The sequence below is a fragment of the Fundulus heteroclitus genome, unplaced genomic scaffold (assembly GCF_011125445.2).
Source record: "Fundulus heteroclitus isolate FHET01 unplaced genomic scaffold, MU-UCD_Fhet_4.1 scaffold_36, whole genome shotgun sequence".
In the NCBI taxonomy this organism is placed as follows: Eukaryota; Metazoa; Chordata; class Actinopteri; order Cyprinodontiformes; family Fundulidae; genus Fundulus; species Fundulus heteroclitus.
Window position 1 is genome coordinate 3,389,306 of NW_023396770.1, and position 25,429 is coordinate 3,414,734.

At 41.7% G+C, this 25,429-nt stretch overlaps 1 protein-coding gene across 4 annotated transcripts in view; it reads right to left on the minus strand.

The window, feature by feature from the left end:
- The window catches only part of LOC105917454 (adhesion G-protein coupled receptor G6), a 97,817-nt gene that overhangs the window by 19,123 nt on the left and 53,265 nt on the right, over positions 1–25,429 (minus strand). For 3 of the 4 annotated variants that reach the window (XM_036130428.1, XM_036130430.1, XM_036130429.1), the window contains 18 exons: positions 18,820–18,899; positions 18,655–18,701; positions 16,691–16,717; positions 16,407–16,540; positions 16,079–16,190; positions 14,673–14,743; positions 12,339–12,403; positions 12,118–12,257; positions 11,786–11,951; positions 11,541–11,684; positions 11,333–11,449; positions 8,740–8,785; positions 8,027–8,133; positions 5,942–6,069; positions 5,510–5,781; positions 3,759–3,849; positions 1,996–2,146; positions 1,669–1,801 (listed from right to left, as the gene is read on the minus strand). In XM_036130428.1, the coding sequence (XP_035986321.1) occupies positions 1,669–1,801; positions 1,996–2,146; positions 3,759–3,849; positions 5,510–5,781; positions 5,942–6,069; positions 8,027–8,133; positions 8,740–8,785; positions 11,333–11,449; positions 11,541–11,684; positions 11,786–11,951; positions 12,118–12,257; positions 12,339–12,403; positions 14,673–14,743; positions 16,079–16,190; positions 16,407–16,540; positions 16,691–16,717; positions 18,655–18,701; positions 18,820–18,899 (2,031 nt within the window). Of the gene's footprint in view, positions 1–1,668; positions 1,802–1,995; positions 2,147–3,758; positions 3,850–5,509; positions 5,782–5,941; positions 6,070–8,026; positions 8,134–8,739; positions 8,786–11,332; positions 11,450–11,540; positions 11,685–11,785; positions 11,952–12,117; positions 12,258–12,338; positions 12,404–14,672; positions 14,744–16,078; positions 16,191–16,406; positions 16,541–16,690; positions 16,718–18,654; positions 18,702–18,819; positions 18,900–24,136; positions 24,251–25,429 lie in introns of all 4 variants that reach the window. The other variant, XM_036130427.1, reaches the window with a different exon arrangement.

Genomic DNA, 25,429 nt, shown 5'->3' on the forward strand with positions numbered 1-25,429 from the left:
TTAATGACTTCTTTTAACGTCAACAACATCTGTGCTTTTATCTCTGATTTACACATTTAAGAAACTCCTCTGGGGTATTCTCTCAAAGTTTCTTAGCTGCAAAAAGGGAACTAAAGCTAAAATTTCTTAGAAATGTGTGTATTTGTCCTTAATTTAAGCAGGTAATTAAGATGATCTGCCAATGAAATTAGTATTTTTGCCCCTAAAATAAGATAATTAGATATACTGCACTTGAAATAGGATGCTAGAAATGAGTTGTTCTTATTTTAAGTGCAAAAATCTTATTCCATTGGCAGATCATTTAAACTTGTTGCTCACATCAATGACAAATACACACATTTCTAGGGCTGGACGATATATAAAAAAGCATATCGATAAAATAGACATCATACTTATCGATATCGACAATTATCAACAAATTCAAAACATATATTTTAAATGCAGCCCTGGTCATTTTATGCTGTTGATATGTGACCTATTTTTAGATAAAGAACACAGAAACACTGAATTCAAACTCAACCCTTTATTTAATGAACTTTTTACCAAAACTGTAAGTTTTTAAAAAAGAAAAAAAGAACGCATGCTCTCTGAACTGTCTGAAGGGGGCGGAGCTACCTGGGTCTGCGTTGTGATTGGTTGGGAGGATGTAATGACTGTAATATTAACTTACATGGCTAGAATGCAAAACAAAGGTAAACTGTTGATTTATTTAACTTTTTATTGACCTTTTCTTTCTATCTTTGATATACGTCTATTGATTGATATTTATCGTTATTGAATTATCGTCCAGCCCTAGTTTACTTTCAAGCCAATTTTACTTCCTTTTAGTTCCCTTTTTGCAGTGTTTGCTTCTCCTCCCTGGCTGGCATTATTAAACATCCAATAACAATGATAAGCAGACTCATTTAAACGCAGATTAATATTCATGAGCTGCTTTGCATTGACTGTTTATGGCGTTTAAAGGGCTGAACATGAGGAGGAAGCCGGTACCAAACGTTCACACTGCAAAAACTGATCTAAAAATAAGTACAATTTTCTTAAAATTTCTGTTTTTGTCCTTGATTTGAGCAGGTAAATAAGATTATCTGCCAATGGAATGAGCATTTTGACCCATAAAATAAGATAATTAGACATCCTGCACTTAAAATAAGATGATGGAGATGAGTTGTTCCTATTTTAAGTGCAAAAATCTTATTCCATTGGCCGATCATCGTATTTACCCGCTTAAATCAAGAACAGACACACTCATTTTAACAAAATATTACTTATTTTTAGTTCCATTTTTGCTGTGCAGGTGCAGCTGTGCTCCATAAAAGGAAAATAGCGTGCTTTTTATTTGGCGTATGTACACTTTTAGTACGGATTCTATGCAATATGTTTTATAAATGAAACCCCTGGAGCTGGCTGATAACTCTACAGATACAGGATTCTAGAGTTAAATATTTGTTATTATTTCTTCTTCACTTTAAATTAACATTTAACTGAACTGCTGCAGTAAAACATTTTTAACTGCAGCAGTTCTTTCTCACAGCACCGTGGGAAGGAGTGTCTGTTCGTTATATGAGGAATTTTCACTGGTGGCAGGAAGGCTATAAAAATAAATTTTTCCATCTTCTTATTCAACCGTTCTTAAGGTGAACCCATAATTGTCTGAAATGGAGGCTGAACCTTGCAGGGAGTTGAAGATGGTGAACAGGTAGGTGAAGGTCAGGTAGACGGGTCCCCAGGCGAACAGAGCGAAGCCCCACGTCATCCCCAGCAGGAAGGTGAGGCTGACCACGCTCCGAAGGTTTCGAAGAACCTGAATGACACCAAATGCATCTCTTCAACATTTTAAAGAGATTCTTGATACGTCATACGGAAACAAAAATAACAGCACATGAAAACCTCGCTAGACTTATTTGGACTGTGTCTGTTTATCCTTCATGACCAGAAGAGGCGGATGTTTGATATAAAAGAGTTGGAGCGTAAGCTACAGTGAAAGTGAGCGCAGACCTCCTCCCGCAGGGTGCGGTTGCTGCGTTTGCCGTTACGGCCGCAGATCTGCATCATCACCACGATGAACATGGCCACGTTGAGCAGGAACATCAGGCAGAAGTAGCCCACGCAGGTGGTGTAGAAGACGCTCTTCTCCTTGATCCAACAGCTGAGAGGAGACACCAGTAACAGAAGAAACAGAAAATAATTAAAATAATATTAACAATAATAATAATAATAATAATAATATTAATACCAATAATCATAATGATGATAATATAGCGGTAACAACAATAGTAATAATATTAATAAAAATAATGATGTTAATAATGGCAATAATAATAATGATAATAACATAGTAATAATAATAATAATAATAATTATTATTATTATTATTATTATTATAGTGATAATAATAATAATAATGATAATAATACAGTAATAAAATTAATAGTAATGATAATAATATTAGTAATAATAATAATAGTAATAATATTAATACCAATAATAATAATGATGATAATATAGTGATAACAACAATAATAATACTATTAATAATGATATTAATAATGGCAATAATAATAATAATAATAATAATAATAATAATAATAATAATAACAATAATAATATAGGAATAATAATAATAAAGATAGTGCCAATAATAATAGGAATAATGTAATAATAATAATAATAATAATAATAATAATAATAATAATAATAATAATAATAATAATAATGATATTAGTAATACTGATAATAATAGTAATAACAACAACAATAATTATAGGAATCCTTAGACAGGATTTTTTTTTACCAATCTGTATAATCTGATTGAATTTGACTTGAGATAACATGCTTCATGAATTGGCACTATATAAATAAAATGGAATTGAATTGATGATGATAATAATAATAATAATAATAATAATAATAATAATGATAATAATGATAACAATAGTAATAATAATAATAATTATGATGATAATAGTGATAGTAATAACAACAGTGATAGTAACAATAATAAAAAAATAAATAAATAATAATAATAATAATAATAATAATAATAACTGCTGAGTCATAGGTTGCTACATTGATTTTCCTGCCTTTAACTCGGTGGGAGAAGAAACCCGTTGCCCAGTGTGTTGAATTTGAAAACTGTTGCACATAAGCTTATGTAATAAATATGGCAGCTTAAAGGGACCCTTAAATGCCACTTGGAAAGGAAAATTCAGGGTTGAAATATTAGGGAAGTGAATTAGAGTTCAGGTGTTTCCTCTCCGCATTCCTACAGCATTCAGAGAAAAAGAACATTTCACAGAATATTTCAGAACGTAGCTAGTCTGACATTATCTTCATTCCTGAGCTCAACTTTTCCCACCAGAAATCCATAAACTTAACTTCAGTCAGGTAAAGTCAGACTTTCTGTGACCCGTTCGGCCTCTAAACGCCGTTCCTGCTGCAAAGCGTGGCTGAGCTGATGGGTTTCCTTCTCCTTTCATCACAAATACGGGCAAAAAAGTTTCACTTCCAGGAGGAAAATCCTGCAGTGGCACACTACCTGTCACTAAGAAGCACTTTAGGATGGACATTGTGGCAGAAATGTGAGAAAATAAAGTGTGCTTCACTGCTTATGCGCTGACCTCCGATTAAAACATCGTCCTGGTTAAGATGAAATAGTAACTGAATAAAAGCTGTGGATGTGTTTTTCTCGTCAGGCTCCGTCACACCTGCTCATTAATGAGCCAAAGGTTTAATCAGTTTACAGAGTTTGGTGCTCTTACATCATTCCTGAGTCTTCTTCATGGCCCTTCAAGACGCCGTAATAGTTTTTATTCACCGAGACGATGATTCCCACCAGGACTGCAGGTAAACCTGGAAACAAAGCACAGCAGGGAACCTTTATCATCCACTGTCTCTATTTCTTGTATCTCCTCCATCTTAAAGTGTATTTTTCCTCCGTCACGCTGGGATTAATGTGAGGCGGGGAGGCTCAGGTCGAGTTCTCCACGATGCGAATTAATCCCCATAATTCCTTCGTTCCCTGATGTTTTTTTTTTCAAATGCAAATAACTCAGAACCGTGACGCCTTCAGCTGACAGTTTGGACTCCTCTATCCACGCTGGGCTGGGACACATCCATCTCCTCCTGCATTTCAGCTTGCAATACATCCCCAAACCCCAAAAAAAGAAGAAGAAGCTTTTCCCAGTTTCTAATGTTTCCATTTGTTCTTCCAACACCTCGGACATTCCTGCATTGATGAGACCAAGCCAGCAAAAGCTGCAGGTGTTATTTGTCCTGATCTTCACTACAACGTGTCCAAAATCACAGGGGGGGTTGCTGCTGTGGTTCTGGTTCTGAACCGCCCGACAGCTTTTACTGTGGACAGGTGTTACTGTGGACAGGTGTTACTGTGGACACACTGCAAAAAGGGAACTAAAAGTAAGTACAATTTTCTTGAAATTAGTGTATTTATCCTTGATTTGAGCAGCTAAACAAAATTATTTGCCAATGGAAGGAGAATTTTACCCCAAAAATAAGATAATTAAATATCCTGCACTGAAAATAAGATGATGGAGATGAATTGTTCCTATTTTAAGTGCATAAATCTTATTTCATTGGCAAATAGTCTTATTTACCTGCTCAAATCAAAGGAAAATACACTAATTTCAAGAACATTTTACTCACTTTTAGTTTCCTTTTTGCAGTGCAGGTGAGCGCCGCAGGGAGCGCTCCCTTCTCTGACAAAACAATGCAAGTCTGAAGAAACGTGAAATCTTAAAATGAAAGTATATGTCTTATTCAAATATTTGGCCAATTTTTAAAAATGCAATTACAAAAGTTAAGTTATTGCATTTTTGCATTGTTATTGCAAACAATGTTGTTTTGCATTGTTATTGCAAAATTTTATGAAATAAAATCCCAATCAACACATGCTTGTTCATCGGTATGAGCACCAACGCCACCGTGCACATCTGTATATGAACTTGAACAGAAATAGAACTCCACTAATAAAAACAAAAAAAAAAACAAATTTCCATTTCATAAACCTGCAAGTATAACCTCAGATGTGACCTTGATGAGTACTCCTACTAAAAGTAAGTACAGTTTTCTTGAAATTTTTGTATTCATCCTTGATTTGAGCAGGTAAATAAGATTATCTGACACTTAAAATAGGATTAACTCATCTCTGCCATCTTCCGTATATCTAATTATCTTATTTTAGGGGTTAAAATACTCATTTCATTTGCAGATAATCTTATTTACCTGCTCAAATCAAGGACAAATATACTAATTTCAAGAATGTACTTACGTTAAGTTACCTTTTTGAGGTTTAGTAAGTGTCTGAAAAGGCGTATGAAGAAGTCAAACTTGTTTATTCAAAGTCTTTTCACCTAAAACGTAACGGTGAACTTCTTGTTTCCCGTTTGATTTCTAGTCTTCTGATCCAAAAATCCCCAAAGAACCGTACATATATACACATTTTCAGCTTTAATTTAACGATAATCTTTAAACGAATCAACTTTGAGCTCACCCCATCCCACGATGCAGAACTTCAGGATGTATCTCCGTATGTAGGTGTTGAAGACCTTCACCAGAGCGATGTACATGTGGACGGACTCCAGGCCCATCCAGGTGAAGGAGGTCAGCAGGAAGTAGTGCAGGAGGACGGCCGCCGACGTGCACAGCCCCTCGCTGTCGGCCATGCTGGCGAGCCAGCCGTCCAGCAGGAACACGATGTTGAGCAGCAGCAGCGACGCGCTCAGGTTCATCAGGATCTTAGACGGATAATCTCGCCGCAGTTTCCTGTGAGGACGGAAAAGGAGACCCTGAGTCGTCTTACAACGCTTCTCCAAACGTCCTCAGCTGAGATTCTGAGGTTCTAAAAGCCATTTTCTGCTCTGCGGCATCCAGTCAGGCTGCTGTGACCACGCCCGCCCTTCAACCAACCGACACCTGGACTCACTCGAAGGCGATGTAGGTGAGCAGCGTGGCGGCGGAGCAGAGGGCCGAGATGCCGCAGCCGATGTAGGACAGGAATGTCAGGACCTTCTGGTTTTCCCGATCTATTTGAAATGAAGTCTGGGAAATGTCCTGCGCAGACAGACACCAATTGTGCAAATTGAGATTTTAGATTTCAGACAGTAAAACAAACACAGCACCAATAAAATGGACCAAACCGGCACTACGCACCGAAGCAATGCAAGATAGCTAGCTAATCACCTCCTCGCAAATTTATTTATATAGCACAATTCAGTACAGGGACAATGCAAAGTGCTTTACATGATTAAAATATAGCATATTAAAACAGAATAAAAGCAAGTAGGAATAAAATGTTGATAGAAATTAGAACAAAGAAGTAGTGATTCAGTTACCTAGAACAGCTGAAGGCAATCCTAAACAAATGTGTTTTTAATCTTGATTCAAAGGAACTCAGGCTTTCCGCACCTTTACAATTTTCTGGAAGTTTGTTCCAGATAAGTGGAGCATAAGAACTAAATGCTGCTTCTCCATGTTTGGTTCTGGTTCTGGTTCTGCAGAGCAGGCTGGAGCCAGAAGACCTTAGTGGTCTGGAGGGTTTATACACTGATAACAAGTCTGTGATGTATTTAGGTGCTAAGCCATTTAGGGATTTATAGACTAACAGAAGTATTTTAAAGTCTATTCTCTGAGATACAGGGAGCCAGTGTAAGGACTTTAGAACTGGGGTGATGTGCTCTACTTTCTTAGTCTTAGTGAGGACGCGGGCAGCAGCGTTCTGGATCAGCTGCAGCTGTCTGACCCACTTTTTAGGCAGACCTGTGAAAACACCGTTGCAGTAATCTATTCGACTAAAAATAAATGCATGGATTAGTTTTTCCAGATCCTGCTGAGACATTAGTCCTTTAATCCTAGAAATCATCACAGAAGAAACGTTTCAGCTTTGCGGGGATCTACGCGGTACTAGAGAGCAAAAGGTGGTTTCTATGTTAAGAAAACATCATTCAGAAGCAGGTTCAGCTCTCATCCAGGAGATGGCGCTCACGAGCCTTTTGCTGCTTGGCAGACAGGATGGCAAATGGGCGAGTAACACAAAGCAAACCACACCGAGGCAATGCAAGACAGCTGAGAATCCGGACCCTGCTGGTTTCTATTCAGTGTGCGGAAAAGGTTTTATGTTCCCACCAGTGCAGGAAAACTGACGGAGCTATGGAAAGCCAAATGGGTCACAATTTACACATTTTGCACCAACTCGTGGAATCATGTTTCACTCCATTTGCCTCGGAAAACTAAACTAGGAGCTGGGAGTGGGGTCAACCAGAGTAAAAAACGCTCCAGTTAAAACAGTCAGAGAAGTCCGGATCCCAAAATAAAAACAAAAGATTAGGATTTCTATATGGCAATGGGCAGAAAAGTTGTGGTTTTATTCATAGTACTTCTAATAAATGTCCTTTAAAGCTGTACGTTCCACATGCAGACACCACTTTTAATTTGTTCAGCTCAGAGTTGCAGCCGCTACATGGAACATTGATTTCAGACGCACTCTTACAGCTGCGTCTTTGCAAAAATAAACATGTCTGATCACAGCTTGCTGTTGTTGACGTGAGGAGCGGCCATATTGGATCTGACAATTGGCGTTGAAAGAAATGTATCCCACTTTCATTTTCATGCATTTAACAAAAACACAAACCATGACAGCTTACAAATATAAACCTGGCTGCTACTTAAAAATAAATCTGTTGACATTTTTCAGTCTTTCTCTAAGCCGACACATTGTGGACCCGAGAACTTTAGTCCAAACAGGCTTTTAGACAAAAAGCTGAAAAAAAAAACACACGTTTGAACTATTTTCAGTCTCCTTTACAGACCTTGCATGAGAAAGAAAAATGTTTGGACAGATGTGATAATTTTCGGCCATCAAACAGCCTATTTAGATTAAAGTTATCGAGTCTTCAGAGGTTATCAATCTATCTGGAATGCAAAAAGGAAATGCGTACATTTGTTTTTTAAAAGAAAGTGAAAGTGTGGATGTGAACAGCGAGAGGACCGACTCCCCCCCGCAGCGTCCTACCATCAGGATGCCGAAGTGAGTCAGGTGGTTGCAGAGGCAGACGGTCCTGTTGGTGCTGGACTGTTTGGAAACGTTGCAGCCGCGGTTGCTCCAGCCTCCGTTGCCCTCTGGTGGCGACAAACACACATTACATCTACCAACAGAAAAACAACAGGGGTGGTTCTAGACGGGGGGCAACAGGCACCAGTGCCCCTGATATGACATGATACTGAATCAATTTATTATGATGACATGTGCTTGAACAATTGTAACTGGTTGGTCTCTTGGGCTTATTTAATTTTTTACCTTTACATTTTTATTCTGATAATAATTAAAATATTTGAGACAGGGTCACAGTTTTCAGGGTTCTGCAACCTGCAGCTCCAGGGACACAAGTGGCTCTTTGGCTCACTTAATATATCAAACCATTAAATTTTTCTTGGTTTGATAAAAAAAATTTCAGTGCGCCACCGGTAAATTTGGTCTAGAACCACCACTGGAAACCAAATCTGCTTTCCTTTAGAAAATGATTTCCATTTTTATTCTGATTTATTCTGGAGCTTGTTGCAACTATTAGCTCCAAGACTGACAAGCAGTAACAGAAGAAAAAGGAGCTCAGGGAGAATTTCAGACAATATGACAAAGATGAGAAAAGTCCATTTTGTGTTTCGTTTCTGTTAAAAAAGCTCCAACAAGCGGCTCTGAAGCTGAGATGCTGAGCGTGACGGACTCACTGTTCATTGTGAAGTCCCAGAAGACGCACTCCCTGCGTGCCGAGACCTGATGGGAAGCAGAGGAAAATCACATCTCCGCACCAAACACGACGGAAAAATACACGTCTAAGAAGAAATTAAATTTCTTATTAAAAATACGCATTCATTAGAAATTTTATTTAAAACAAGAAATGTGATAAAACGATTCAAAACATTTTACCAAGTCTGCAAGCAGACAAAAAAATATGAAAAGTAAAATAATTAGAACCATAGTTAAAATATTAATGATAAAACACACTTTAAACTCAACTGTGTGAAAATATAAAACATTTAAATACAAACAAAACCGCCAAAAATAGAATAGAAATATAATCTGTAATATTAACAATAAAACAAGTTAATATTATTAACAATATAAATAAACTTTCCCCTCAAATGATTTAAAGATAAAAAAGCAGAATGAAAAACAGAATGAAGGCGACCAGCAGCTACTGAATTAAATACTACCGTATTTTTCAGACTATAAGTCGCACAGGACTATAAGCATTTATTTAGAAATTTATTTCACACAATCCAAGACTAAACACTCACATTTAATCTTGTAAGGCAATTTATTAAATTAACCAGCTGCATCCACAACCAGCTTAATAACATGGAACATACCTTAGAGCAGGGGTGTCAAACATACGGCCCGCAGGCCGGTTCCGGTCCGCCGAACAATTTAGTCCCCCCCGGTGGCTAAATGCATTATCATTATTATTATTTTTTTTTTTTATTATTTAATCCAGTGTCCTGTATGGCAAATAAGAATCATTGTCTTAATGCCAAAAAGAGCTCAACAGATTTGACTTTCACAAGTGGAGCAGTACAGCTTTTGCCATAGTGCTCCGCTTAATTTATGAATGTGAATAGTTTTATTATGATTCATGCGGGGAATATCTCAAATGATATGGACACTACAATGGGAAAGTAGGAGAGGAAAGGAAGAACAAGAAGAACAAAAGAAAAGGTGAAAGAGGAGATAAAAGGAAGAGAATGATAAACAATTATTGAAAAAAACATGTACTTCGTTTAATTGACCATCTGCAGTTCCTATATTGTCCACGAGAGGCGCTGTGTTTTAATCAGCAGATGGTAGCACTGAGCTTCAGATGTGGAAAATTGATTTTAAATAATTTCTTAATTTTTATCTATTTGATGTATTTTGTCATGCAGGACAGTGTTTTTAAGTTCCAAAAAATATGAATAAATGTTTTCAACATTGTATAATCACTGTGATCAGTTCTTATGCAGAATGCACAAGTAAATGTTTAACTGAGTAAAAGTATTGTTGAAATTGCACATACTTTTCTTAAAAACGCTGAGGTTATTCATTATATATTGTGTAAAAGTGAAATTCATTTAATATAAAAATCAAATAAAAGTCCACTTTTATTAGTTCTATTTAATCTTGCAATGAGTTAACTCGTGTGGCCCTCTTGAGATCAGATTAAGCTGAATGCGGCCCCTAAACCAAAATCAGTTTGACACCCTGCCTTTTAGGATGAATGGAGTAAATTAGCATAAAAAGCAACCAACTCCAACCAGGAAAGTTCTCATCAGAGCATTTCGGTCTAATTACGCTAAAATCTGACCGTAAGCGTAACGGTGCTACATGCTAAGCTAACAGTACGATACTGATGTTTCAGAGCATCATAAAGCTATCGTGCATCAGAGAAGTAAATGCAGACTGAAACAGCGAAACGACATACAAACATGTCTTCTTTGTCTATAAGTTAAGGTTCCAATTCATTTTTAAGTAGTAAAGGAGCAGCATATAGTTTTTACAGGCCTAGAGCGCCCTCTGGTGGCTATGGACGGTAATGTTTACTCCTTGGTTCATGTTGTTCAGCATGGTTTACTGTTTAAAACTGATATATAAGTTGTGCTGCCTTTTGTGGGTTGAAGACCGCATTAGGGCGCCACCCGGTGGACATTTTGTTGTTTGTTTTGGTGACGTTAAAAGGAAGGGGGGAAGGGAGGTGTAGATCCAAGATGTTGGAACGCAGCACCAAGCAGTTGTGCAACTAAGCTGATTATTATCTTTCATGTTGTGTTTCGGACGAGATTTGTTCGTAAGTACTGATTAATTTTGAACACAAAAACTGTCTTTTTGCCTTATGTAACTGGTGTAGATAATTGTACGCTGAAGTTATTAAGAAAATGTTTTATTTTTAGCTTGCAGCAGGAGTGGCTGATGGGAATGTTTGTTTCTAATATTAAGCCTTGTATTTGACAGCCTACGACGGCTAAAGTGATGGCAGTGGTTGGAGGCCACTCTGCAATAAACAACTGAAAAGAGAAAGAAGTTGTTATTGGAGCGTCGTTGTCTGGCTGGCCAGCTGGCTGAAAAATTTGAAAACTCAGGGCGAGGACAGCACATAAGTCGCACCTGAATATAAGTCGCAGGATCAGCCAAACTATGAAAAAAAAAAAGTGTGACTTATAGTCTGAAAAATATGGTAATTAAAATAAACTATGAAACCAGTTTGGAATGAAAATTCATAAAACAAGAGTTTAAAGGTGACATAAAATATCAAAAGAGGGGGAAGAGGCATAAAACGGTTAGCGGCACCTGATCCGACAGGTGGGCGATCTCGATCTTCACCGGATCCCTCAGGTCTCTGATGGACAGGTTCCCCACGCTGCTGGCCACAACGTAGCTGTTCAGAGACAGGCCCTTCTGCTCTTTCTGTGGAGGAAACAGGCAAACGCAGTCAGCGCCGCCCCGATGAAGCCCCCCCCCCCCCCCCCCCCCCCCCGCTGCTGCCCCCTCTGCTCACCGTGAAGAAGCTGGGGCTGCTGAAGAACATGAAGTTGATCCTGGACAGAGACGACCTGTCCAGGTCGCCCGACGACACGCCGGACAGCAGGGAGGCGGGCAGCGTCACCTGCGCCAGCGGGTTGGCCGTCCGGTCGAACTCGATCTGCCGCGGGACGAGGAAGAGGAGGAAGAGGAGATGACCAGGAGTCCAGACGTGATTTTTTTTTTTTTTTTTTGGGGTGGAGAACCTTGCGTGCTGGTTACCGTCGGGTCGGTGGAGTTCGGCAGGAAGAAGGCGCTGAACGACGTTCCGTTGAAGGACCTGGAGTCGAGCGCCAGAATTCCCAGAGCCAGATGTTTGGAGGTGATGTTCATGGACGGACCCACAAACTCCACTTTCTTAGCCAGCTTCTCCACAGCCCTCAGCGCTCTGCAGGACGGCAGCAGAAACATTAGCAGCTGGACTCGCCTCCTCAGCGGGACCGGAGAGACGGGACGACCAGCCGTCAGGTGAGGCCGCGCCTCACGTCTCCGCCGGTGGACATCTGGTCGTGCCGTCGCTCCGGTCGGAGGAGCATCAGGCGGGGGGAACCTACATTTTGGAGGTGTTCCTCTCCGGCGGTTTCTCCGAGCCGATCATGACGTTGGAGATGATGTGGACGACGGATCCGGCCACGGCGGAGTCGATCTTGGCGACGTTGACCAGCTCGCGCACCTTCGTCATGACCTGGGAGACCTGCGGGACAAAGAGGAGAGCCGGTTGGTTGGTCGGTGTGTCTCTGCGCCGGGTTTGCCGTCTGACGGCTCCTCGCCTCACCTCAGCGTTAGACAGCGTGTGCTTGGTGAAGTTCGCCAGCTGCTCCGCCACACCCGCTGCGTTTTCTGCACAAAAGACGCACGTTTGAATCACTGAGCTATATAATACACTGGAGTGCTAATCACCGTCTGTTTGAACGAGTCGCTTTGAAGCCACCAGCCGCCATATTGGTACTCCCTATTTCCCCCCAGTAACTAAGGAATATGTGCGCTACAGCATCGAATAACGAGGATTTTCTCATGTTCAGGGGGGCTTAAAACTTTTAAAATGTCATATGCCATATAGTTTTATGTTATGTTCTAAAAATATCAAGTACTGAGAAAGTCATGTGCTGAAATATTTTGCATTTTATTAATTTAAATATAAATGTTTAACATTTATAAATATATAAATAACAATATACAAAAACATATATTTACATATATATACATATACACATACTTATATATACATATATATATATATTTAATATGAATAACATGTAAAATATTTCCGCACCTAATTTCCTAGTAGTTGACAGTGTTAGTACATCCACTGACTGTAGAATTACCTGTGAAACATTTTCCCACAGCCAGAAAACTGCTTCTTGTTGCAACCAAATCCTGTGGGATTCTGTGAGAGTAGGGAGTAGCAAGATGGCGGCCAGTGACTTCAGTTTTTCGCCAAAATCAGCACTCCAGTGTATTATATAGCTCAGTGGTTTTAACTCACAGCTGGACGATCAGCTAAATGGTCTAAAGTTACATAAGATTCAATACGTCTCACATCGATCATGGAGCTGAACTTCAATTTAAATAATTACGGTTAAATGAGAGTAAAATTAAGCAGTCAGATGGTCTCGGGGTTAACTTAAATTCTTTAATTGCTTTTAAGATAAATTAGGTTTAAATGAGTCATAAATTAAGATTTAAACACTTTTCTGAACTGTTCATTCATTCATAATTTTGCTTACCATGTGGACTGATTTTGAAATAAATCGTCTCTTTTTATGGAGATGCAGTTAATATAATTCAGGATGAAATCATATTAAAATAAGAGGAAATTTAAGATTCTGGATGACCTCAGATAAATTTTACTTAATCCAAATCTTTCATGTAACATAACATCAACATAATCTGAAGTTAAATTCCCATTTTAGGTCCTGCTTCATCTCTAATGATTCTTAAATCAAAATCAAGCTCAAACGTAAACAAAGAATAAACACAAACTTTATAAAACACAATCTTAACCTTGGTCCTCGTTAATTTAAGAGAGCTTGAAATTTCAGCTAATTTAATTCAAAACCTTATTTTGTTTGGAAAAAAAAAATACCTTAATTTATCCAAAAGTGGACAAATCTTGCTTCTCACATCGAAATCATTAGTTGTGGTGTGTATAAAGTGGATCTGCAGTGTCTTGGTTTAAATTCCTCGTTAATTTACCCCATTTAGCTGCACCTGAGAACGGATCGTTTTGGCGCCGTCTCTTTAAATTTAAAACAGCCTCTTCAGACCCCGCCCCTTCCAGGTCAGCGCATCCCACTTCACTCCATTTATCAACTAAATGTCGTTAAATACACAACTACCATAACTTAATATTAATTATAACTATTATAACTAGCCAAACATGTTTAACAGAGCATAACTGTAGCCAATTTATCTTAATTTTGACTCCTGATGACAAATTGCTGATTTAGGGAAACTTGGATGTTCTGGAGAACCTAAATGATCCCAATTCTGCTAGTTTGCTAAAACTGACTTTAACTGATTGCAGATTAATTAACAAAAGCTTAATTTAAGGAAGTTAAACTTCAGTTACTTTTAGTTAAAATAAAAATAATCTTAAACAATGTTGAATTTAAGCGTCAAGATATTTATGCACATACAAATTATGATTTCCCATCACTTAAATACAAATTTACACAAATAATCCGGTCCAGTTTAATCTCAAATATTGATTTTTTTTTTTTTTATAAACTTGAATGTGATCAAGATTTAGACTAATGTATTATCATCCCACACTGAGATTACCATTCGTTTAGTTTGATTTTAAGGTTTTAAGGTCATTCAAGTTAGATTGATTTCAGGAAACTAACCCCAAGTTAACCTTTAATTTAAGATGGACTTCATTCGATCTAAAATTGACCTTCATTTAAATGCAGCTAATTTAAACTCACTTAAAGACGGCTTAAATCACGCAGGAAAGCTTGATTTAAGGATTTATTAGTTCTTTTTCAACAGATGCTCTTAGATTAGGTCGCGTTTAAGCAGAGAGACGAGGATTTCTCTTGGGCCTGGTGGTATGGGCACCCTGCTGGGGTTTTCATGCTGAGAAGAGTGCATAAAGTCTGGGTACCTGCTGTGACCGTGCAGTTAGTGAGGTTGGCAGCCGACCACTGGGAGCGGAAGGTTTCTGGGTTTATCACGCTGGGAAAAGAGACACAAACACGTTACGTTGTGATGGATTATGTTCAAACACAAGCAGAAGTGGGGAAATGAAACTAAATGTTGCAGCAAAGCGTGTCTACTGGTTTAAAAAAAATTATATTCAATTCAATTAAACTTTATTTATGTAGTGCAGATTCATGAAACATTATATTATTTTGTTTTTATAAAGTCAGACTTTATAAAGTCAGACTCCATCAGATCCTCCAGGTTGGTCAGAAAGTTTCCTCTCTAAGGAAACCCAGCAGGTTGCATCAAGTCTCTCCAAGCAGCATTCACTCCTCCTGAAAGAGCGTAGAGCCACAGTGGACAGTCGTCTGCATTGTTGATGGCTTTGCAGCAATCCCTCATACTGAGCATGCATGAAGCGACAGTGGAGAGGAAAACTCCCCTTTAACAGGGAGGAGAACCTCCAGCAAAATATCCAGCCAGCCTCTAAACTCTGTTTTTTTATTTTTATTATTGAACTTTCATGCCAAAAACACAAACCAGCGAAAGTAAAAAGCGTACGTAAACATGTCGCACACTAGCATTTCAGCGCTAAGGTTTGTAATTAGCGCGCACCTGCACGCCATCCCAGAGAACTAATTAGCTGGATATGTAACATTATTCCACCAGAGTTTTGGTTATAGTTTGAATATTTAACTTCAGGCGTAATCTCTGTTTTACAGGCCTCCGTTTATATGACAAGCAGCCGTACAGGTGGGAGTTCTGGTAGGAAAACACGAGCTACGCTGAATGAGTTAGCGTCTGGCATCTGGGGCCCAGCATCTCCACAGAACCTTGTTTAACGTCCAGGGTCTGAACGAAGATGCTCCGATGTTAATCCCTAATCTAATATTTTAGTGAGGTGTGGAGAGGGACAGGGAACCTGTGGTGGTCAAAAGGTTTTTGAAAGAAATAGGCATATTTGTGGAAATGTGCTGAACATGTGATTAACCGGCACCTGGAAACATCCAAGTTTGGCTACACACTTTAAAAATAACACTTTAACGACTTTCCCCTAAATGATCTGCGGAAAACATGGATGAAGCCGATGTTCAGCTTTGTTACGTTTGGCACAAAAAGCCCAGAATGCCCAGCTAAACATGGGGGTGGCGGTGTTATGATGTGGGACTGTTCAATCAACACCGGACCAGAACAACCAGAGGACGGCTTCACTAGAAGAAGACGGAGGCTTCAGAAGCCGAATGTGACTGAAAACCCAGGAGACGATCTGAGCAGCAGAGGTTTCCTCACAGTCTGACGGAGAATAAGCCGATAAGTCCGGCTACGCACCGACAGCGTATCAGTTCAGCACCATGACGGCGTTTTTACCAGGTTCTGGAGGCGCTCAGGTCTTTGTTGGGGAAGCAGGGCTGGTACTGGGTGAGTCTGGGTTTGGTCTCGGGCCACAGGTAGAGACGGTGGTTGTCCTTCGGGCAGTTCTCTGTGAGGACGGTTGCAAATACATGAAAGTGTGAACAGCTTTAAGAAGAGCTTTAAGAAGAGCTCGTTATCAGATAATTATGACCATAAATCACAGGAGAGATGAGGAGGAGGTTTTATTCCTGCAGTTCTGGTGATTTCTGTTCGTCTTGTAGCTAAAGCTAAAATCAAAGCTTCCAGTTTTTCCAGTTTACTGCTGAACGGTTTCGTTTCTGACCTATTAGGTTGACGTTGATGCTGGCGGTTTGGATCTGCAGGCCGGTACTGGCCAGACCACTGCGCACCTGGGCCAAGATGTCGTCCTTCCCCAGACTCTCATTGGTGATCACCAGCAGCACCTGGCAGGAGTAACTGCAGACGGGAAGAAGCTCAGATTTCAGCTGACGATCGCAGAGCCGAAGCTGAGCCGGTACCCGGACCAGGACCAGGACCAGGACCAGGACCAGGACCAGGACCAGGACCAGGACCAGGACCAGGACCAGGAGCCCGGTCTGTTCTTACCTGTTTGAGGCTCCGCTCTGCTGGACTCTGCAGAAACAAAAGGAGACAAAGATTGAGAAGCAGCAGAAACCGCTTTAAGTCATAATAAAGGCCTGATAATAAGATTTTTCTTAAGAAATCCAGGGATCTGCATTTTATCTGGAATAATCAGCGTTTGTCAGATGTGTCCAAATGGTTCTGCAACATCAAAGCTGTGATCCTTTCATAGTTATTACTTTCTTTTACCGCTCAGCTGTAGTTTACAGCTCCACCACTAGATGGCGGTGTGAGCAGGTGTGAGAATATCAAACAGCAGGAAGGCCTGACTGAAGTTCCTACCTTCAGAACTAAAGCTCCTCATCAGTCCAGTAATGTGAACAAAAAATTACATTTCTACTCTTTTGCTCTCTATTCTATGTTGTAAAGAACGTGATTTAAATGAACCCGACTGATGTCGTTCTGCAGAGCTCCATCCACATGGAGATGTGTGTTCTTAAAATGTGTCTCCCTAGTAGCACACAGTGAAATGGATGGAAAATAGGATTTTAGTTCCAGAAAAGGTGATTTTTGGTTAAAGATTTTGCTTTCTGTAGATGTTCAACTGAAGCAGGACGAAGCTCTTCATATTTAGACCGAAAATCTCTAAACAGAAGCGTAAATGTTTGTTGTGTTGATCAAGATTTATGTATAGAAGAAAATCAAAACCTGAGACGCTGAAACACATTCTAACTTATTTTAGCCAAGTGGTCTTTGGGTGATTCTCCAATCATTTTCAGTCCAATCCTGAAAAAGAGACTTGTGGAAATATAAAAGCACCAAATCAAAGCCTCACAGCAGCTTTTTTCTGCTTCAGTTTACTACAACCTTACGCTATAAGCCAGGGGTGCCCAAACTTTTCAGTACATAGGCCAAAATTGTCAAGTCAAAGGAACTCGAGGGCAAAAAAATTAACATAAACCAAAATAATTATGTACATTTTTATACCTGCTCTACAAAATATGATTATTTTTTTATTAAAATTTGTCAGATTTTCTGTAGAAAATGAATGTGTAAATCATTGTAGCTCCAAAATTTAAAAAAGGGTTTTGCTCATTTGCTGTATTAAAAGATGGTCTTCCAGTTTGCAAATTATTTTAAATAATTTAATTTGACCCTTTAAAAGGTAATAAACTTTACTCTTTTTGGTGTAAAAATATAAGAACATTATTTGCGACGGCTGTTCTTGAAAACACTTGCAGCAATTAGCTAGTTTTAATAATTGATTTCAAAGCAAATGTTAATGCACCAAAGGATATATTTTACGCGAAATTAGAGAGAATGTCAAAAGTGTGTTTATTAAAAGATAATAAGAACAACAAAAATTATTATCTTAACATTTTCAATTGTAGGATTTAAACTTTTCTGTACACTGCAAAAACAGAACAAAAATAAGTAATTTTTTCTTAAAATTAGTGTATTTGTACTTTATTTGAGCAGGTAAATAAGATCATTTGCCAATAGAATAAGATTTTTGCACTTAAAATAGGATCAATTCATATCCATCAACTTATTTCAAGTGCATTATATCTAATTCTCTTAATTTAGGGGTAAAAATACTCTTTCCATTGGCAGATAATCTTATTTACCTGCTCAAATCAGGGACAAATGCATTAATTTCAAGAAAATTTTACTTATTTTTAGTTCCGTTTTTGCAGTGTAATAAATTTTGCCCTAATTAAAAACTACAATCTTCTATCTGCATCAGCCACCTGTGCTGTGGGGCCGCCCAGAATCAGTACAGGGGCCACAAATGGCCCCCGGGCCGCACTTTGGACACGTCTGCTTTAAGCTAAACAGTTTTATTTAAATCTGCTGTATGCAACCAGAAGACAAAAGTAAACCTGGGAACGAAACTTTTCTGAAGCGGTTTGAAACAGAATGAGCATTTTGCTCTGTTCATTGTTCAGCATCAGCAGCAGAACAAAGAGCCCCGGCTGCAGGATTACCTGACGTCATCCACAGAATGGGTCCAGTTCTGGAACGTCTGGTTGAGCTGCAGGAAGAAGAGAAATCAGATCAGGCGGCTGCAGATTTCCCTCTGCTAACAGATCCGCTCCTTTCTGCTCCTTTCTGGGTGAAACGTGGGAAGAGAGGCAGCGGCGGCGCCTTACCCAGAGAGCCACGCCTCGCTGCACCGCCTGCTGGTTCAGCTCAGACTCCAGCAGGAAGGAGACCTGGTAGAACAAACCATCTGCAACAGAGCAGCGAGACAACAGAGAATCAGCCACCGGTGGAGCCTACGCCACTCTTTCTGCGCCGCACAGCAGGAGATGAACCAAGCACTCTGAGAAACCAGGAGGGGGAGGAAATGTGCTGCTCAGCTGATTGGAGACGCGGGGAGGACAGGAGGGAACAAGTCTTTCCCCGTTTCTCCACCCTAACCCTGTTCCTGCTACAACGGTTACGGATGGTAACCAAAAGTAGCCCTGTTCCTCCACCTGAGCAGTGGGTCTCTGCAGCTCCTCCAGGGCCACCATGGTCCTCCTGCTTCTCTGATCAATGCTCTCCTGGTCCAGCCTGTCAGTCCAGGTGGACGTCCATGTCCTGGTAGGTCTGCAGGAGGTCCATCCTCTCTCCAGGTCCAGATGATGATCAGAGCTCTGGGAGGTTCTGTAGAACCTGAGCCTGCTGTAAACTGGACCAGAACTTCCTCCCTGACCTCTGGTCTACATTAATATTCTTTAAAATCCCTTTTCTTTCTGTCTGTGTCTCACTCTATGTTTTCCTAGACCAGGTGTTGGCAACCTTCAGAGCCCTGGGAGCTTTTTTTACACCCAATAATTTGTTTAAAGCCGCAAAAACGTCACAAAACAATTTTGCAATATTATAGGTAGTTTGTAATTTTTCTAAAATAAAAAACAGCTATTTTATATTATTTTAAGTTTTGAATAATAAAAAAATAAAAAAATCCCCAACCGACGACCTGAAAGGTATCCAAATTTAAACCCTGCAAAAAGGGAACTAAAAAAAACAAAGCAGTTGTCAACCAGACACAAAATATTTCCATTATAATTGGAAAAATGGCTCCATTCTTTATAATGTTTGGTCAGAGTCTGAGGAGCCACTGGGGTTTCTGGGGCCGTCGGCTGCAGATTTCTGGTTCAGCACAGAAACTCTCCATCAACCATCCTAAAAGATCGACAAAATCTCCAAAAAAGCTCACTGTTGTGAATACTTTAAGGAGGAACTTGATCTAATTACTTGAATAAAAGATATTTGATTAACTCACTAAAAGTTGAATTAGTATTACTCTTTAAATTTTAGCACATTTTCATCAGCAGTGTTTCACACTTCTGCAAAATATGGTGAATTTCTATCTGAAATGCAATTTAAATTTAGTTGGAGCCATAAAACTGAATAAAAGAATAAATTGTGTTGAATTTTGGCTCATTAACAGTCTTACCCCCCCCCCCCCCCCACACACACAACTCCAGTGCGGTTGGCGTCTCAGTGCTTTTTCCATCTCCTGCTATGCTGCACAGCAGCCACTAGATGTCGCTCTTGCATGAACAATTGTTAGTCCCAGCTCTTGACAGACAGCGTTATTTCTGGTTGGAGACCCTCCAATCTGCTCATGCATGGTCATTTTTTTCTGCCGGTTGCACTTCAGATAAAGTGTCAGAATCCCAGCAGCGGAGCAGGAAGGTCTCCACCAGAGAGCTGGAAGGACTCGGCTAAAAGAAGAGAGCTGAAACTGTTAAAAACTGCAGAAAGTGTCAGAGAATAACGCTAGAATGGCTCAGTTTAAACTACAGCTACAGGAATCAATCAATGATTGGACAGCTCAGGCCCTGGAGCGGGCCAGAATCACAGCACACCAGCCACCAAGAGGCTCCAACTCATTTTGTGACTAACAGGTAAAAATGTTCGTTGTTCTACTGCAAAGCCCAACCACCCGAAACTACAAATCAAACGTGCGTTCAGTCCTAAAACCCCTGTGTGTTAAAAATAATCCAATCAGAGCCGACCCGGACTAAGACTGCAGGGTTTTAGGACTGAACGCGATCAGGAGGGATTGTCTTCTCCCGGCGGTCTACAGCGACGGCTTGGACATACTGTTCCCCGCAGACTCTCCACACAGACACGGAAAATCTAAGGTCCGTTTACAGGAGCAGGAGTCCCCGCCCGGAGCGGGCCGCAACGAGGTCGGACCAGCGGCTCCGAACGGGGCAGCTGAGGCGGAGGTCGGAGCTGCAGCCGGAGCCAGGACACTTCCCTGGTTCCACAGGTTCCCCGGGTTCCACAGGCTCGGGTCTGAGGCCGAGGTTGGTTCTGCAGCGGCTGAGTCTCCAGAAGCATTTTTTGCTCTTGTGGCGTTTATGATTTCAGCGGGTTCAGGAGGGGCGTCTCTGAGCGTCAGAACTAGGTCATTATTAACGCTTTTTGTGTCTAAATCAGCAGAAGCAGAAAGATCTTTGAGCTCAGACATGACGTCTGGATGTGGGGCACGGACAGACGAGCTGATGGGGGGCCTGGAAGCTGCTGGATCCGGGTCAGAGGAGGGCAGGTGGGTCGGGGCGACAGCAGCGGTGGTTCGTTGAGGGGCGCCGATCCAGCTGGGGTTGTGAACGTGTTTGGAGGCAGCATTCAAACGACGAGTCGCAGCTTCCAGCGTCCCGTCCAGAGCTCCAGGGTCCCTCCTGCTCTCAGCCGCGGAGCTCGCTATGACGCCAGAGACACGCTCTGCTGCAGGAAGCGTCGTCAGGAAGACATGATCAGGGTCAGACCTGGAGGCGTCTGCCGTTAGGGGGCCGTCTGCAGGCGGAGCGGAGGCTCCGTCACCGTCAGGACCCCAAGGCTGCGAGGGAATGGCCTCCCATTGGTCCCCAGAGAGCGTGGAAGGTGGGCGAGAAAAATCAGAGAGGGCGATAAAGCTCTCGACGGGCTGCACCTCGGCTCTGCGTGGGGTCTGGAGGTGGTTGTTCAGGAACGACGCCGCGGGTCGAGTGGGTGACAGAAAGCCGGTTTCTGCCTCTGCCACGCCGACGGTTGCTAACGTCGCCCTGATGGAGGTGAGAGGGGGGGGAGAGAGGAAAGATACGACGGGAGGGACGTGAGAAGCAGAGGCAGGAGGAGGCTGGTGGATGTCTACCAAGTCAGGAACGCGGGGAGAGTTATCCGGCCGAAGAGCCGGGATACCCGCCGGTTCTCCGGGGGTTCTGTGGCGCAGCGCTAAGGACGGCGAAGAGGGCCGAATAGATGGCTCCTCGTGATCCAACAGGGAGGAGCTCGTAAAAGCTGATCCTCTCTGAGATCCAGCTGCTGGTGTTTGGGCCCGAGGAAGGCCAGGAAGAAAAACATGCAGCGGTGAAGAGGACAAGGAAACAGAAAGCAGCTCTGGCTGACGCCGAGCCGGGCTGGGTTCTGAGGAAAAGCCGGATGGACGACCCAGAAGAGACTCCTCTGCAAACGGATGTGCATCCTTCAAGCCTGTCAGGTCAGACTGGAGTGAAATTGGACTGGATGAAGGACCAGATCCACCTGAATAAAGCCTAGAACCTTCAGACGGCGTCTCTAGAAGTAAATCCAGATTAGCTGAGCCGTTTGGCCACATGGAGCCGTCTGCCGACACTCCACCCGTCCGCCCTAAAGGGTCTGATGGGGAGTTAACGTCGGGTACGCTGATGCAGCATTTCTCCTCAGGGAGGAGGTCAGCAACACCCGCCGGACCACGGGGTCCAGAGGCGGAACCTGAAGGAAGACGTGGCAACAGGGACGGATCTGCAGCTGTGCTGTCAAACCCCCTCTGAAGGCGTGAGGGTAGAGACAGAGGTGGTGCAGCAGCAGGATGGGGCGTTCCTGACACCCAAAGAGAAGCAGGAAACTGGAGAAGAGGCGTGGAGGAGTTGGAGGAGACAGACGGAGGCTCGACTGGATGCAACAGGGACGGAGGGGAAGATGGAGGAAGAAGAGAGGCGGCGGAGGCGGAGAGGAGACGTTGGGGAGAAGACAAGGGGGGACGGATTTCGGCGGATGGAGTCGTTTGGATAACCCCATCTTTATTTGGGTATAAACCGCTAATTAACCCAGTCTGTGCCACAGAAAGAGAGGAGTTAGGTGTGCCGCTGATTTCCTGCTGTAAGACAGAAACAGCAGGAGGTTTCTGGGGGGAAACCTCCAGAGGAACGGCAGGTGAAGGTTCAGGTGAAGACCAGGGTGCTAAATATCCCTCCAACTTTGGCTGAATCAGACTCGCGTTATCTGGAGAGATTTCTACAGCGTCCTCTTCTGTCCGACTCTCAGAGACTGTGGACATGGAGCCGGCAGGAAGTTCTTCCTCTGAGGACACAGCGTCGTAGTCCAAGGCCTCGTACACGAATACGTCCGACCCTGAAGGGTACTCCGGCGGGTCCGTCCAGCTTTGTGTCCGGGGGTCCCCGCCGCCGGCGCTCAGAGGTTCCCAAGGGGGCGCTACAGGTTTGTTCTTTCTGTTACTCAGCCCCGACGATAATGGCGCCTCACCTTTATGCTGCCGAGGAGACGGGTCCGGCGACGCCACGGATGGCTGAGGTCCAAGAAGAGTCTCGGGGGCTCGGTAGGTCGTGGGGGTCTTGTTTGTCATGACCTTATGGGTAAAAGAGGAAGGTTTGGATGTGGATGGGGGAATATTCATGTGGATATTTGCTGCAGGGGTCTGGGCTCCCAGCGTGGCAGTCGGGTTCTTGGACGCAGGCCTGGCTGTCGACTTCAGCCCGGCTTTAGGAGCAGAGGGTTTGGTCACGTGGACCGACCCCCTGCCGGGTGTTGCCCGGGTGGCAGCCGGTCGCCTCCCTCCGCCCGGCCTCTTCCTCAGAGGCGTGGAGATAAACCCCAGGGAGTGTTTGGGGCTGTGATAGGAAGCCGGGGGTCGCGGGAGGGAAGGAGCGGGGGCTGGGGCTTCGACCCGGGGTCGATCCGGGGACTTTGGGAGACTGGAGTCCCGACGGGTGGCTCTAGACTGACTGGATGTAGCAGAGCGAGGAGGAGAGGCTCGTCCAGCGGTGGCGAGATTTAACGCACGCCTGGTTCTTCTGCTCAATGGGAAAAATCCAAAATTTCCTCCAACAGTTTGTGTGCAGTCAACCGCCAGATGTTTGGACCTCGGCGTTTTGGGGGGGCATTTTGAAGAGCTCTTCTCCGCTGTTAGGGTGCAGCATCAAAGGAGGAAGCGTTACAGTGAGACATAAGGTTACATTATATTAATAATTGCTTTTTTAGAGAAAAAAAACACAACTTTAAAGCACATTACAATCGACGAGAAAAGCCCATGGAGATGACCTGAAACCAGAAATCCCTTCATCGGGTTAATCCAGGAACTACATGCATGATTGAAACTTAATTAAATCTTGCAGCAATCAAAGAAAAGAAATTAAAAATGTGGTGATTGGAAAGAAACCAAGAAGGTATGTGGTGTTTGTTAGACAGAGGTCATGCAAGGTGCTGGGTTACCCCGAGAGGAAACATCAGGGTCAGCTTTGTTAATGGACGGATGGCTGGTGGTTAGAAATGGCAGCTGCAGCGTCGTCCCTGGAAGAGTTTCAGGTGAAGAAACGACAGAAGAAGCTACGGAAAACAAGGTGGTTAGAAGGTGAAGAGGACCAGGAAGACGTTAATAAACGTTAATAAACACCTGAAGAGCTTCATGGTGTTTGAAAAACAGTTTATTTTAAAAATAGTTAGACAATGGTTCCTACAATGCAAAAACAAAACTAAAAATAAGTAAAATGTCTTGAAATGAGTGTATTTGTCCTTGATTTGAGCAGGTACATAAGATTATCTACCAATAGAATGAATATTTAGAACCCTAAAATAAAATAATTAGACATCCTGCACTTGAGAGATGAGTTGTTATTATTCCTCTGGCAGATCATTTAAACTTTGCTGCTCAAATCAAGGACAAATACACTAATTTCAAGGACATTTTACTTATTTTTAGTTCAGTTTTTATTGTACATGGAACCTGGAAGAATGTAGAAGTTACTTTAAGTCTTTCTCAGGGTTCAGTAATTATGGTATCAAACAACTGATTTTAAGGTGTTTAATTTATTTATTTATATCACTTTTTTTATGAAAGGATGGACAGTTGCTATAATTATGGCTAATTATCGTCCATCCATCAACTTCAAATATTACAATTCTCCAAAATCAAGTGCAAACTGTTGAATTTTAAGTTGAAAAATTTGCAGCAACTCTGTTTGTCAAGTCCTCAACAAGAAGTAAAGATTAAATCTAATAACTAAATCCAAAACCATATGAATGATCATTTCACTGCTAATTACTGCATGCACACTGTTAGTGAAATCAAACAGTTTTTGCTAAACTACTAAGAAGTTCAAATCAAATTGAGAAAAAGTAGAAATCTCCATGAAACTCTGTTGCATCGTCTCTTTTTCCCAATGGAAACTGGACTGTTAACCAGATCAGGAAACTATTCCTGTCACTTTTCCACCAACGCAGTTCAGGTTCTAGCGCAGAGTTGCACTGCAAAAAACGGAACTAAAAGTAAAATTGTTTTGAAATAAGTGTATTTGTCATTCATTTGAGCAGGTAAATCAGATTATCTGCCAATGGAATGTTTTTTTTACCCCTAAAATAAGATAATTAGATATAATGCACTTGAAATAAGATGATGGAGATGAGTTATTCCAATTTTAAGTGCAAAACTCTTATTCCATTGGCAGATTATCTTATTTACCTGCTCAAATTAATTTCAAATACACTCGTTTAAATAAGATTTTACTT